Consider the following 15,153-nt stretch of genomic DNA (forward strand, 5'->3'; position numbering starts at 1 on the left):
GGTTGATAATTCTTGCCAGCAGATAGATAGGAGAGTAGGTTAGACATAAAGATTTTATCTTTGTGACTAGCAAATATTGTGAACCTAGCATGATTCATACAATTTGCACGCATTGCATACTGAGTTGGCATTATGGTGCTAAAATTTAACATTAGTTCACAGGTGTTTTACAATAATTAGAATCATTAGTTCTGTGTCTTATTTGCTTGTAAATATCCACTGAGATTACATGCATTATTGATAATGTATAATCTGTGGAAAATTATGTCTCCAAAATATTGTATGTGATAATTTTTAGTTTGCAGTATTTGTTTTTTTTACACAGCTTAGTGATCATTATTTGTTCTAGGGTTTACTCCAAGCCGTGCTGGTTATGACTTAGGCCATGCAATAAAAATGGATGTTGTTAACATGGACGAAGGTAGATATGAACAGAGGGAGAGTCTGCCAGGAAGTAGTGCTGAAAGTGATGCCTCCAGCAGTCTCTTCGAAAGTAATGATAGTAGTGAACAAACAAGTGATATTGAAAGGGCATCCGATGATGAAGAAGATTTGAAAGAAGATTTACAAAAAAATATAGCTAATTATTATAAGTCTGATTCAAATTGTACATCACATAATTCTAATGACATCACAAATGATGAAGAATTTCAAGCAACAGCTCTTTGTCAGTTTATGGATATATTGAATGACTTGGATGAAGTACTCGATAAGTCACTTTTGGCTTGCTTAGATGATGGTACAAAATCTCTGGATAGTGATGATGATGATCTCATTTGTGAAATTAAAAATGGCGTTAATGCTGCTCAAAATAGATCTGACCATTCAGATTCTCAAAGTTCAGTAGATGACACTACCCAAGTGGTAATGTACCATGCTAATGCTCAAACTTCAGCACCCTCAATGGAAGAATTGGAAATATTGCAAAGTAATCTTTCACCGAAACCAAATTTAGTACGTTCAAAGAGTTTCTCGGAACTTCCTAGAGGTAGCAGACAAATATCGGCATTGTCTTTAGAGAGAGCTGGTACAATTAGTGACTGTTTACGGAATTCGATGAGAAGATTAGATCCCATTGTATTGCCAGCAATTCCCACACAAGAAGCATCCTGTGAACCTCTTACTTTACCCGTTATATTGTTTCTCGAGCATCATGTTAATATGCGACCTACTAGTGCACCCATACAGCTCCAAGTTACAGCCGCTAATCTAAGCAGTGATGGATCATCAGGACCGCTCATAGTGGGTCGTCGGACATTGTTGATGAATAGAGCGTTGTCATTACCTTCGGCTGGTGAAAGCGATGCTGCTGCCGTAGACTGGACAGATCGGAATACAAATAGAAACGTAGGAAGAAGTGCAAGTGCCTCCAGTTCTTCGAGTGAATCATTGATTCGTCTAGCACATATAAATCCAAGTGAAAATAATGCCTCGGAAGACAGGTAACGATTATCATATTCTTTAAATGAGACCTAGATTTTGGAATGTGATTTTATGTTGAATGTGTTCATTGCAGAAATGAAGAGACTGATTTACCCCCTTTTGGCGTTTGGCCACATAGAATGAGTGCGATGTTAGCGTGCCTCAGTTGTACCGTAGGAATATTCAACATCTCTAGATTTGCCATACTTAGCGTACATTTCGGAGGTAAGTAAACCAATACCAAAAAGTTTAAAGTAAATCTTTATTTGTTGTTTTTATACCTTCAATAAAAAAATCTTAATTTATTTTTTTGACAATTATTTTTCTATCTTTCAGCTAGTTTTATAGTTCAGTTCTTCATTCTATCCCTTCTGGTCGGAATACCGCTTTTTACTCTACATTTATGTTTGGGTCAAGTGCTCGAGTCTGGACCTGTGGATATGTGGCGGATCTCGCCGATATTCCAAGGTGTCGGCATAACATTGTTGTTAATACAAGCTGTGATCGGAATTTACAGTATAATTGGCCTATCTTGGATATTCGTGTATTTCAGAGATTCGTTTATAACGTCTGACGATAGATACAAGTGGGCACTGCCGCATGAGTTTAATTTTGATGGTGAGTTTGTCAGGAAACTGAATCATTTTAGTCTAAAAATGAGTAATGACGTAAACGTATTTCTTTATGGAGAAAAAATTGTTCGCTGGTATTAATTAAATTAAAATTATCTTTAATAGATGAAACTGTTCCTTTCCACTCTCCTTGTCATCAGCTGCTGTCTCTTATTCCTTATGTATGTATTCCTTATGCATCTCTTTATCCCGCTGTAGCCTAAGTTACTCCTTACATGACACAGTCCATAAGTATTCTTTTCTCTTTTCCATATAACACATTCATACATATCACTGAAATCAAATCAAAATGTACTTTATTCAAGAAGCCTTTTACAAGCAATTTTAACTATATTAAGTGAAACTGAGAAGAAACGGCAAGTCTCAGAACATAATAGTTACTATTTTTCAACATTTAAAAATACAGTAATGACTCATGTTAATTTAATACACTTATACATATATGTATATAATATATCCTGCCTGAAAGTCAACAAGTCTGTAGAGACTTGTATTGCATAATATGACTTGTATTCCTTACAAATTATTTGAGTTTTATGAAAGGACAAAGTTAAAACTCTACTAAACTCGTGTAATATTACATGTATCTCATCTTTTTGCGATATATATGACCATAGCATGATAAGATTTAATTTCAGTTTATCTATGTAGCTAATTCCCAACTGTTTGCAAACCCATTTCATATTTACTCCTCATGTCATTTCATACATCCATCTTAGTGTAAATCATGCGCTTTTCACTCAAATGACACGAAAACGCCATCCCTGCGTGATAACAATCGAACAGTTTCTTGTAGAGTAAATATTAGAATGGCAAAGTGCAAACAAAATTACTTCCGTGTAATTCATTCATCTGTTATTAAACAGTAACACATATATTACTTGATAATCCTCATTCAACGTTATTGTATCAGTATTTAATCCTTTTTGAATTATCAGTAACGAATCGTTTATTTACATTGTATTCTTTTTACGTCATACATACGACTTTGAAACTAATGATACCTTTTCAAATCAAATCAAATCAAAATAAACTTTATTCAAGTAGGCTTTTATAAGCACTTTTGAATCGTCATTTTACAATTAAGTGAAGCTACCACCGGTTCGAAAAGTAGATTCTACCGAGAAGAACCGGCAAGAAACTCAGTAGTCACTCATTTTTAACATTTAAAAAATACAACGTCATGTTAATTAAATAAAATTATTTCAATTAATGTATCCTGTATGACTATCGTTGGAAGTCAACAGGTATTAACTCCACGCTTTTTTTATCATTACAAGTAATTAAAACGGATCGTTTCTTGTATGGTAGCTAGACAATAAAGTCTATATTAATTTATTAGTATAAATGTTTTCAGATGTTATTCAGAAAAATACAACAATTAAAATTCAAGAGACACTGCCGCAATATTTCCATGGAGAGGTGCTCCAACGTAACTTGAGTACGACCGGCTTTGGGTCAATAAAGTTTCAAGTGGCGTTCAACTTGGCCGTAGTTTGGATGATTGTCTTCGTATCGCTCAACAAAGGATTGAGGTCATACGGCAAGGTAATTTTCAAACGTTAATTGCACTGTTCCGCCTTCTATGATGAATTTCGTGTGCAAATTGAATGGCGACCTTTAAGAGCGGAAACTATTATATCCGAAGTCTTAGCTTTTTTTTTTTTTTCTCTCGAAGTTAGATTAGTTTTAATGCTATTATGTAGTTTGATTGTTATTTCACTACAATGACTGGTTTTTTTCATTTCTTTATTTTGATTATAAATGATTTTTATGGGATTATAAGAGTTCTAGTCTCAAATCTGTGTTAATTTTTTTTTTACTAAAGATACTTGTGATACTGATGATAATTTTGTCATCCCCGATGTTGTCCTAGAAGAATAAGATTTATTATGAAAAAAAAATACGTTCCAATGAATTCTAATTGTGTACTACAATGAATTGATTTTTTAACATGGAAAATAAGCCGAATATCAATTATACTAAATCGAATATTAAGGCAATGCTCGGAAATATTTTAACGAACAATCGGAATGCCCGGCATTCTCAATTCGCTAAATTCAGAACACAAAAGGAATATTCGACCTAATGGATAAACTTTTTTATATTATTTTTTCATAAAAGCACTAAGGAAGGTGTTATCGTAATCGTAATTTATATAATCGATTGCCTTCACGCTTGTTATGTAGTTTTTATATTTTTTGTTACAACTCAAAGTAAAATTCACAGATGTAAAAGTTTTAAACCAATTTTTTGTGATTTATTTTTTATTTTTTGGTCTATAGGCTTCGGTTTTATGAATTTTAAATTTATTTTAAACTTTATTCTTAAATCACACATTTTATAAATGATTAGTCTAAATATTGTATTTTCAAAACTGGTAACATTAACCTCAATATTTTATTACAGAATAAATAGTATTTGAAGGTTTTATATGTGTTTAATTTTTCAGGTTATCTACATGCTCATATTCCTGCCTATCTGTGGTACTTTAGTACTCTGTACAAAACTTTTGACTCTTATACCGTATGATTCAGTAACAAATATATTCTCTGAGACCGAATGGAGCGAATTTTTTATCAACAGCAACGTAAGTAAATTACTATAATATCTCGTCATTTTAAACTACCGAAAATACTTTAAAGATAATAAAATTATATTTAATCTATATTATAATATTAAAAATGTGACAATACTCTAATTATTAATTATTATATTTATTAATTATTTATAATTACTCTTAATCTGTCTGTCGCTGTTTCACGACAAAACCGCTTAACCAAATTTGATGAAATTTGGTATGAAGCAAACTTGAACTCCAAGACACATAGGGACATAGGCTACTTTTTAGCCTGACACATGACAACCAACACCCTAAAACGCATACACCATAAACACCTATTAATAAAATAAACTATTTTTTTTCCAGAGCTGGGCAGCCGCAGCTCAAGAGACATTTCTCACGTGGGGTCTTCTAGGCCCTTGCATAATGCAGTTAACATCACATAAAGATCCGAAAAATAAAACTAATATAATGCTGCAGAAAGAAAGCGGATGTATAGTGGCCTTTACGTTTGCAGTGCTATTACTGGGCTCCTTTTTAGCCAATACATGCGTGCAGATTTTGAAGAATTATGGATATATTTTTATACCAAGCAGTTTTGGTATGTCTTTTTTAATTCTTATTTTTTGTGAATACTTAAATCTGGTAACATTGTAAATTTAATGTCAAATAATTATAAAGTCAATAAATCATAATAGTTTTTATTCAAGTTGGCTAATAAAAGCAAGTTTGAATTGGTCCTATGAATTAAATTTAAAGCTACTATCGGTTAGGAAAGAAGATTATACACTAGATTAGTTAGACTATAGTTTTCCACCATTTCAATTACAGAGTATGTCAATAAAGTGCAAATAAATTTATATATAATTTTCTAGGAAATCAACAAGTAATCTCTATGTTTTTTTGACGATAAAATGTTCTTTGTTTTTTCAGAAACAATAAAATCATCACAATTTCTCTGGCCAGCTTCAGAGCCGTTACCTGGCAACACAGTGTCGACTCCGGTCCGATACATGGGTCATTACGGCAGTTTAGTCGGTCTGACCGTGTGGAGAACTGGTAATCCTGCAAGGGTGCTAAGTGGCTGGCAACCCTTACAACTTGCTACGCAAATAGTGCCCGCTACTTTAGCCGTTTTGCCTGCTAATGTTGTAAGCTAGAATTTTTTTTGTTCATTTATTTTATACTTAATTATTATTATTACTTTAAAGTTTTATAGAAATATATATACGGATGAGAGTCGAGATGGCCCAGTGGTTAGAATGCGTGCATCTTAACCGATGGTTGCGGGTTCAAACCCAGGCAAGCACCGCTGATTCATGTGCTTAATTTGTGTTTATAATTCATCTCGTGCTCGGCGGTGAAGGAAAACATCGTGGGGAAACCCGCATGTGTCTAATTTCATCGAAATTCTGCCACATGTGCATTCCACCAACCCGCATTGGAACAGCGTGGTGGAATATGTTCCAAACCCTCTCCTTAATGGAAGAGGAGGCCTTATCTCAGCAGTGGGAAATTTACAGGCTGTTACTTTACTTTACTTTTTTTACTTTATATACGGACTAGCGGTTGCCCGCGGCTTTTTTGTCCGAAAAACCCAAAATATCTTACGGAACCCTATTTTTTTTTCAAAATAAAATTTAGCCTATGTTATGCGGGATTAATTTAGCTTTCGAATGGTGAAAGAATTTTTAAAATCGGTCCAGTAGTTTTTGAGCCTATTCATTACAACCAAACAAACAAAGTTTTCCTCTTTATAATATTAGTGTAGATGAAACAATTTTCTTTTGTTTTTGCAGCTGTCGCCGGCGTGGGCTGTGATCTTCTACTTCATACTGATCATGTTTGGCATCGCGCAACAGCTGGCCATATGGCACTGCGTGGTGACGGGCGTCATGGCTATCAACGCGCGCGCACTGCGCGTATGGGAGACCACCATTACGTTCTTCAGCTGCGTTTTCGGGCTCGCCGTAGGGCTGCTGCTGTCTACTGATGTATGGCTTTTAAATATTGCATGTTTCAAGACTTTGTCGCTGTTCATTTTAGCTCAATTTTTTTCTTGATTTCGTCTCAGTACTCTGATGATTTTTGTTTTATAATTACAATTTTAATTCAGAGCGTATACATGATAGTGAATTTAAAAAAACTAGAAATCTACCAGTGAGTCAACGGACTCTAGACAGGTCAATTGTGTTGGGTCAAGCGAGGGGCAGTAGCGAGCCCAAACTAACATATACTGCTTGGGACATTACATTCAGGGTTGTTAAAGCGAGCTCACCTTGTTTAGTTGTGATTTAACAATTTTTATTGTAATAAAATTTTAATAAAATTACACAAGTGACAACCCTGCGGCACTGACGAAAGAAGCATTGCGACTCAAAGGCGCACTGTTAGCTCGTCCCAGTACATCGCGGAGCGGCTTTAAGGCGGATGGCCCGCAGGTAGCTCGTCCCAGTGTTGCCATATAGAGCTGATACATCGTTGTGTGGCAGGCGGGCATCCGCGTGGTGCACTTCGTGGACTACACGTGGGCGGGCGCGTGGTGGCAGGGCGCGGCGCAGGTGGCGCTGTCGGCGGGCGTGTTCGCGGTGCGCGGCCGCCCGTACGCGCCCGACGCGGTCGTGTCGGCGCTGTTCGGCGCGGGCGCGCGCGCCTCGGCCGCCCTCGCCGCGCTGCTCAGCTTCACCTGGACCGTCGTGCTGCCCGTACTACTCTGCGTGAGTGCAGTTACTGTAGATATATATATACTATATATTTAGCATAGAGAAGTGAAATAGATATTTATTTATTTATTTTTTTATTTTATGGTATAGGTTGGCAGACGAGCATATGGGCCACGTGATGGTAAGTGGTCACCATAACCCAAAGACAATGACGCTGTAAGAAATATTAACTATTCCTTACATCGTCAATGTGCCACCAACCTTGGGAACTAAGATGTTATGTCCCGTGTGCCTGTAGTTACACTTGCTCACTCACCCTTCACAAACCGGAACACAACAATACTAAGTACTGTTATTTGGCGGTAGAATAACTGATGAGTGGGTGGTACCTACCTAGACGGGCTTGCACAAAGCCCTACCACCAAGAAGATTAGAAGATTATTAGAAGATTAAAAAAAGACAAGATCATAAATAACTTTAATCAGGATATAAACAACTTCAATCATTTACATAAATAAATCACCAAATCATACATATTGAAGTAAATTACTTAATCGGTTGAGTTTACAAATCCAAATAAAACACAAATAACACTTGTAACAAATTACAAGTCGCGCCAATATTATTGACCTTACTGTTCGCGCCCAAAATGATAGAATAATGACAGCTTGATGCAGTTTCGCGCGCTTTTGTTTCTTTTTTTTATTTCATTCTTTCCAGCCAGTTGCATAGTTAAAGGAATCTCCTAAATATATAATATACTTGGTGGTAGGGCTTTGTGCGAGCCCGTCTGGGTAGGTACCACCCACTCATCAGTTATTCTACCGCCAAATAACAGTAGTCAGTATTGTTGTGTTCCGGTTTGAAGGGTGAGTGAGCCAGTGTAACAACAGGCACAAGGGACATAACATCTTAGTTCCCAAGGTTAGTGGCGCAGTGACGATGTAAGGAATAATTAATATTTCTCACAGCGTCATTGTCTATGGGTGATGGTGACCACTTACCATCAGGTGGCCCATATGCTCGTCCGCCAACCTATACCATAAAAAAAAAAAAATAAATAAATATGAGACAACATCACATACATTACTCTGATCCCAATGTAAGTAGCTGAAGCACTTGTGTTATGGACAATCAGAAGTAACGACGGTGCCACAAACACCCAGACCCAAGATAACATAGATAACTTTTGGTAATCTACATCGAATCAGCCGGGAATCGAACCCGGGACCTCAGAGTGGCTTACCCATGAAAACCGGTGTACACACCACTCGACCATGGAGGTCGTCAACCTACCTAAGAGCCGCAGGGCCGTATTTAGGGGAGGGCAACCGGGGCAACTGCCCTGGGGCCTCCACATGAGGGGGCCACGTCAGTTATCAGCGAGTTAAGAAATGCCGAGGTATAGTTATATTACTAATACCATACCAAATTATAATAATATTACTACTTAATATTTTTAAAGTTACCGATAAAAGTAAATAAATCATAGCTGACTGATTGAAATAAAAAAATCTAATTAATTCATAATAATATGATTATTATATGGTTTGTGGCCCGGGGGCCTCCAGACCTTTAAATCCGACTCTGACGAGCCGAGATGGCCCAGCGGTTAGAACGCGTGCATCTTAACCGATGATTGCGGGTGCAAATCCTGACAAGCAACACTAAATATTCATGTGCTTAATTAGAGCCTATAATTCATCTCGTGTTCAGCGGTGAAGGAAGACATTGTGAGGAAACCTGCATGTGTCTAATTTCATAGAAATTCTGCCACATGTGTATTCCAACAACCCGCATTGAAACGGCGTGGTCGATTATGTACCAAAATCTCTTCAAAGCAAGAGGATTAACCTAGCAGTAGGAAATTTATAGGCTGTTGTTGTTTTTCATCTTACATTAACATTAGCAAATTCTGCAATAACACATTTTTGTATTCACTATAAATATACAACGCATCAAAATAAAGATATCCATTATTCGGGCGAATATCCACTTTGCTCTTAGACAACAACAAGTCTTGTCATCACATTATGATTACCAATAGAGTATCAATAGTCATTTGTTTTATATAACGCTGGTTTTTTTATTCCTTTCAGGCTCTGTGCGTGATGGATTTCCGCGTCGGCCAACAACGCCAGTTGTATAGCTGGAGGAAGCCTATAGGGTGCATATATTTTTTAACATTTGCTGTTTGTTTTGATAAATGTTTGAAAGACTTTATTAATGGGTTAATTATGCTTTTTACTGTAAGTTATTGCTGTGTAAAAATGATGTTTCAATAAAATATCTGTGGCACAGATACTTCCCGATATGGGCGAGACAAGTGGCAGTGTTTATGCAACAGGGAGCGTTATTGCTGGTTCCGTTGGTGGCTTTTGTGCAGACCTGGCGCTACATAACCAAAGGTCCGCCGGATATACTCGAGGTGAGATGATGTTTAATATATGTTCCTAATTCAAATAAATATTAATTATTTCAAATAATTGTATGGCGTTTGCGATATAAAATGTTTAAACTGTTAATGCTGCTAGGATTACGCATCGAATGATCGTTTGGATGACTCGGTAAGATCGAAATTAAATATATTTGTCAGTTGATATACTCAATATTTATTCATTAAATGTATGTTATTTTTTTTTTTATTTGAATTAGGCCGTCAGGCACATTGTCCTGATAGTAAGTGACTAAATCACTGCTCACATCCATTAGCGCCATATAGGGAACTACGATGTTGTTGATGAAGATTTTGATGCCTATAGTTATATTATACCCCCTAGCTCACTTACCCTTAAACCCGAAACACAAACTATTGCTGCTTTGTGATAGAATATTTTGATGAGAGATAGACCTACTCAAGCGGACTAGCACAATGTTCTGAAACTGAATCAAAATGAATATTAACACTAGATTTACCAGCTATTTAAATATACCTATTTCTAACAAAACCAGTCAAAATGACTGGTGTATGTGAAAAAATACTTAAAGTGGATTTCAGTCTTTATTCACTCTTAAATAGTAAAAAAGTTAGAAAAATATTAATTGTAATCGATAAATGGATTTATAGACATTATCAAATAACAAAACACTTAATTGATTACAGTTTGTCACTGTCAATTTCTACACTTTCCGCATACACTTTTTTGCATTTATTGCAAATATTTGTAGTCTGTTATTGCAATATCCTATTTGAGACCATTTGCGCACAGAAACTGTGCCACTTGTAGTTGGTATATCAGCTTCGCGTGGTTTTTGCTTTGAAGTCTGATACTTTGAAGAAAGTTCTTCTGCTAATCGGAACAGAAAGTCTTTCCGTGAGATATATTCTCCTGTTGTGTTTTTGTACAATATACAACTATTTATTCCGGCTAAATCTAAAATATTCAAAAACACTTGAAGTGGCCACCTTCTCGACTTCTTCCAACTCTGTACAAATTTGTATTTGTTCCAAAATATGGTTGTCAATCAACAATAGGAACGCACTACTTAGATTCCCGTTTATAATGTTTCTTTTAGCATGTGATGTTGGACCGTGTACATCTTCGAAAGCACTATGAACTGTCTACCTATCAATTATATAATCTATATTATCTACCAGCAACATATCCTTCTTCAATTCTCGTCCAAATAGTTCCGTCTGAAGCTATTACAGTTTCCTGATTTGGTACGTTATTTCCACCTTTGTCTTCAGAACTGGGAAAGAATCGCATGCGTCGTCTCGTACGTTTGTTTGGAATATTTTCGCAATCACTGTCACCTGACTCATCTCATCTCTATTGTCTTCATCAGGAATTTCCTCATCACTACTCTCGATAATAGAACTGTTATCATCACTGCCTTGGGGATCAATTTGTCTATGTAACAATTCACCATCACTATCATATAATTCACTTTCCACGTCTGAACATTCCAGAGGTATGCTGGTTGCAGTTTGTAAATATGTAGATACTTTTATTCGTTTTGACATTTTCAGGGATCGACGATCGCTGTAAAAATATGTTGAAACTGAGACTCTGCCTTCCTATGTAATAATTACTGAATAATATATTTTTGAATATTTCTGTATTTACATAAATGTTTTTTACCTCCGTCACTGTGCGGGTAAAGATGAATGATTACTCTTGGAGATCGTTTCGAATAAGATTTCATTTCGAGTATTGAACGAAGATCAAAGCAAGACTGTTGACTGTATGACTTCTAGAATTTGCCAAGTTAGTACTCGTAAAGATTTCGTATAGATACTGTAATCGACGTAATCGGCTCAAATTCCTATAACGCAACGAACAAAAGACGAATAGGCGCTAAATATACTGCAACGATCTTATGATTGTCCCGAAATCATAAATTTCCTCACAGAAACATGCACCAGTCATTTTGACTGGTACTGGTATAAATGTTAATAACAAAAAGTATATTTGTGTCAAATATATGTAAAGTAAAATTTAGTTCATAAAACGAGTTATCTACTTATAGCTACAAAAGTCATAACATTTCGGTAAGCAAACGTTATATGAAGTAGGAATTTCGAATTGAAATTGCTCAACCAGTTGCTCAACTGGTCTGGTAAATCTAGTGTTAAATAAGGCTGTAAAAAAGTATCGAAGGTATTAATAATGTTATTGTGCGTCCGCAGCGCGTGCAGAACCTGTACCGGCCGCGCATGGAGGGCGCGCCGTCGCTCCCGCGCAGCCCGCCGCCCGCGCCGCGCGCGCCCGACCCGCCGCCCAAGTACACGCCGCCGCCCTCCTACTCCACCGCCACGGGCGCGCGCCTGCTGTCCACGCTGCGACGCAGCTACCGCACGCTGCGCCGGTGAGCGACGCTCACTACTCCTTTGCTATCTATGACGTCACGAGGACACGAACAATAACAGCCTGTAAATTCCCGCTGGGCTAAAGGCCTCCTCTCCCTTTGAGGAGGTTTGGAACATATTCCACCAAGCTGTTCCAATGCGGTTTGGTGGAATACACATGTGGCGGAATTTCTATGAAATTTGTCACATGCAGGTTTCCTCACGATGTTTTCCTTCACCGCTGAGCACGAGATGAATTATAAAGACAAATTAAGCACATGAATCAGCGGCGCTTGCCTGGGTTTGAACCCGCAATCATCGGTTAAGATGCACGCGTTCTAACCACTGGGCCATCTCGACTCACTGGGCCATCTCGACTCGAAGGAAAACGAAAGGAAAATATAAAGAGGGGACCTAAAATGTAACCCTGTGAAACCCCTATTTGGAGAATAGGCCCGGGACACTTAGTATTACCCTTACTTACTACTCTTATTGAAACTGCTGAGTTCATTGACTTAGATATGAAAGACAAATTAGTTTAAGAGCTATTTAACGCCTTAAAACTTATACAAAAGCGCTTTATATGATCACCGGATAAAATAATAACATTTTAATGTCATTTCTTTAATAGATTCTAAATAAGCTTAAATATGACTACTCGTTCCAGTCGTAGACTGTCTCAAATTTTTTTACTATCATTCATAAAATGAATGTATGCATAAATGCCTTTTTTAAAAGTATCATTTAATTTTATTACAGTTTAGTTTGTAATCGTAGCTCTTGTTCTTGCGACATTACAAACACCACTTCAATTTCAGAATGACCACAAACCGAACTGATACTGAAGACGTATCTCAGATTCCAATCACGCTGAGCGAGAGCGTCGATAGACAGCCTCAACCGCAGCCGCCGCAATACGACTTCACGCCGACAATCACCCTCACCGACGAGACCGATGGAAATCGCCCGACGCAATCAAACAGACCGACATCCTCCCGTCATTCCCTCACTCTGACACGGGACTATTTGCGCAGATCATTCGTCAGGAAGAGCGATTCCGCTAAGAGTATCCGGTCTAGCTTACGCCGGAGTTTCAAGTACGGGGGACCGTTGACGACTAGTCACGAGCAGTTAGTGAGGGATGTAGAGCCGATATCCAACACAGTGGCCATGTCTGCGATGCTAGGAGACGATATCACACACACCCGAAGTCTCGGCTCCGTTATTTGATTTGAACTAAACCGCCTAAATAACATACGACAAAAAATTCAATACTAACAATAATTTTACAGTTAATTTGAATAATAATTTTAGTGATATTTTTGTAACGCAACGAAATCAGTTGTATTTTATAAAGATGTTTAAAAATTCGTTTAATCGATAGATTGGTTAGTTTACTGTTTTTACAGTTTAGGTAGTACGGATTTTGTTTAAGATCGGAAACGTAACAAAAGTGATTATAATCTCATGAGGCATGTGTAGTTGTAGGTATTTTAAATTAAATTGTTATTAAAAAAACTTAATTTTAATTCGACTTGAGTTGAAAATAAACTCGCATTAAACAATCAACATGTTACGGTACATCACTATTTAAAAGTATTTTTGTGTACAAACATTCCAAACAAGTAATTAAGAGGTGTCATAATGTCATCGAATATTGTTCAATGGTTCCCAAACCTTAGTTTTTAAAACCACAAAGTTAATTATTAATATACGAATAATAATTATTAACACAGTATTGATTGAGTGAATCTCACAATATTTTACAATGAGCGATGGATGTTGTTAAATTAATAGGTACTTAATAATTTGAGAGCTTAAAAAATAATAAAGTGCTACTAAATTAAAACAGCATTTTTATACAATAGATTTTGTAATGTAGAAATGGTACAATGTAGATTAGGTTCATTGTATCGTTTAAGTATGTTAATGCATTTTTATATAAATAATGTTATATTTGAAAGTGGTATTGATTATGTTGGGTGGAAGCATTTTTAAGGGAACAGTTGCAATATGGAAACAAAATTGAATCGTAATACAATAATTTTCACAAACTTATAATATACAAAATAGAAACGTTGATATTTTTCGATATAATTAAATATGTTGCAACATTTTTTATATATTTTAAGGAAATATCAAAATAATTAAGTATGTACTTAGTACGTTTTTACAAAGAGTAGTTGTGAGTAATTGAATTAGTATTTTTTTAATTTTATTTTTCTATTTTTTAAGCGTCACAGCAGTTTGATAAGCTGTGCTTAGACTATCAAGAAGATATGTTTCACGAATGTGTATTTATTATTCCGAATGTATTCACGACTTAATAAAAATCTTAATTGTACAAAGTAATAGTTATAATAGATACAGTTATTGAATTATTAATACAACAAAATTATATCAAATACTTCAGATAATTTCCGTTTTTATAACAGCTTGGGATGTATGAATTAGTTATGAAACTGTTTTTTTTTTATATATTAAACTATATTTTAAATGTAAATAACTAACATTTAAGTAATCAATGTTGTGGACACTATAGAATCCCCTGTAGTGTCAGAAATAAGTAAATCAAGTAATGAATGTTATCTTGTCACATCACATAGAAACTAGAACTGCCAGCTTAGTCAAAATCATATGAATTAAGTTATTGTTTTAATGACCCCATTTTGGAAAGCGTTTTTTTAATTATATAAAAATAATAAAAGAGTACTTTAAATAATTAAGCTTATCAAGTATCACCACGCAATCCAAAGTTAAGCTTATATTTTTAATTTAGTTCCTTTCTTGCATTTACAAAAGTTTATATAAATTCATTTATAATTTTAGTTCTAGTCATATCACGGCTTCCACAATTTTATCGCATTCTTGCATCACACTTTTTAAAGATACCGCACATTTTATTATAACATTGGATTTTCTTTTTTAATGTATTTTATTTCTACATTCCACTAATAATTTCAACATGTAATACATAGTTAATAAACGTTTCTTTTTACAAAATTGTTGTTTCATTTTAATAGTTATTTTTATCTATTCATTGAAAAATAAATGTTTATATTATTAACGTGCGACTTACAG

The 15,153-nt window shown here is 35.8% G+C and overlaps 1 protein-coding gene across 1 annotated transcript; it reads left to right on the forward strand.

Annotated features, from left to right (window-relative positions):
- The first annotated feature begins 103 nt into the window (after nt 1-103).
- LOC124543753 (sodium-dependent transporter bedraggled) lies at nt 104-15,070 on the forward strand. Its single transcript, XM_047122048.1, has 15 exons — nt 104-280; nt 350-1,442; nt 1,517-1,647; nt 1,759-2,040; nt 3,412-3,602; nt 4,507-4,644; nt 4,984-5,218; nt 5,551-5,768; nt 6,417-6,611; nt 7,110-7,334; nt 9,380-9,447; nt 9,582-9,708; nt 9,815-9,847; nt 11,914-12,092; nt 12,891-15,070. The coding sequence occupies exons 1-15, from the start codon at nt 244-246 to the stop codon at nt 13,300-13,302; spliced, it is 3,564 nt and encodes a 1,187-aa protein (XP_046978004.1). The 5' UTR covers nt 104-243; the 3' UTR covers nt 13,303-15,070.
- The last annotated feature ends 83 nt before the right edge of the window (nt 15,071-15,153 follow it).

The sequence above is a fragment of the Vanessa cardui genome, chromosome 3 (genome assembly GCF_905220365.1).
Source record: "Vanessa cardui chromosome 3, ilVanCard2.1, whole genome shotgun sequence".
Taxonomy (NCBI): Eukaryota; Metazoa; Arthropoda; class Insecta; order Lepidoptera; family Nymphalidae; genus Vanessa; species Vanessa cardui.

What these genes read in the sequence shown, in the direction of transcription:
- LOC124543753 (XM_047122048.1), top strand. Translation starts at nt 244, where the DNA reads ATGTATAATCTGTGGAAAATTATGTCTCCAAAATATT. An exon ending in ACTTAGCGTACATTTCGGAG is followed by an intron (nt 1,648 to 1,758) that starts GTAAGTAAACCA and finishes TCTATCTTTCAG; the next exon opens with CTAGTTTTATAGTTCAGTTC. An exon ending in ATGATCGTTTGGATGACTCG is followed by an intron (nt 9,848 to 11,913) that starts GTAAGATCGAAA and finishes GTGCGTCCGCAG; the next exon opens with CGCGTGCAGAACCTGTACCG.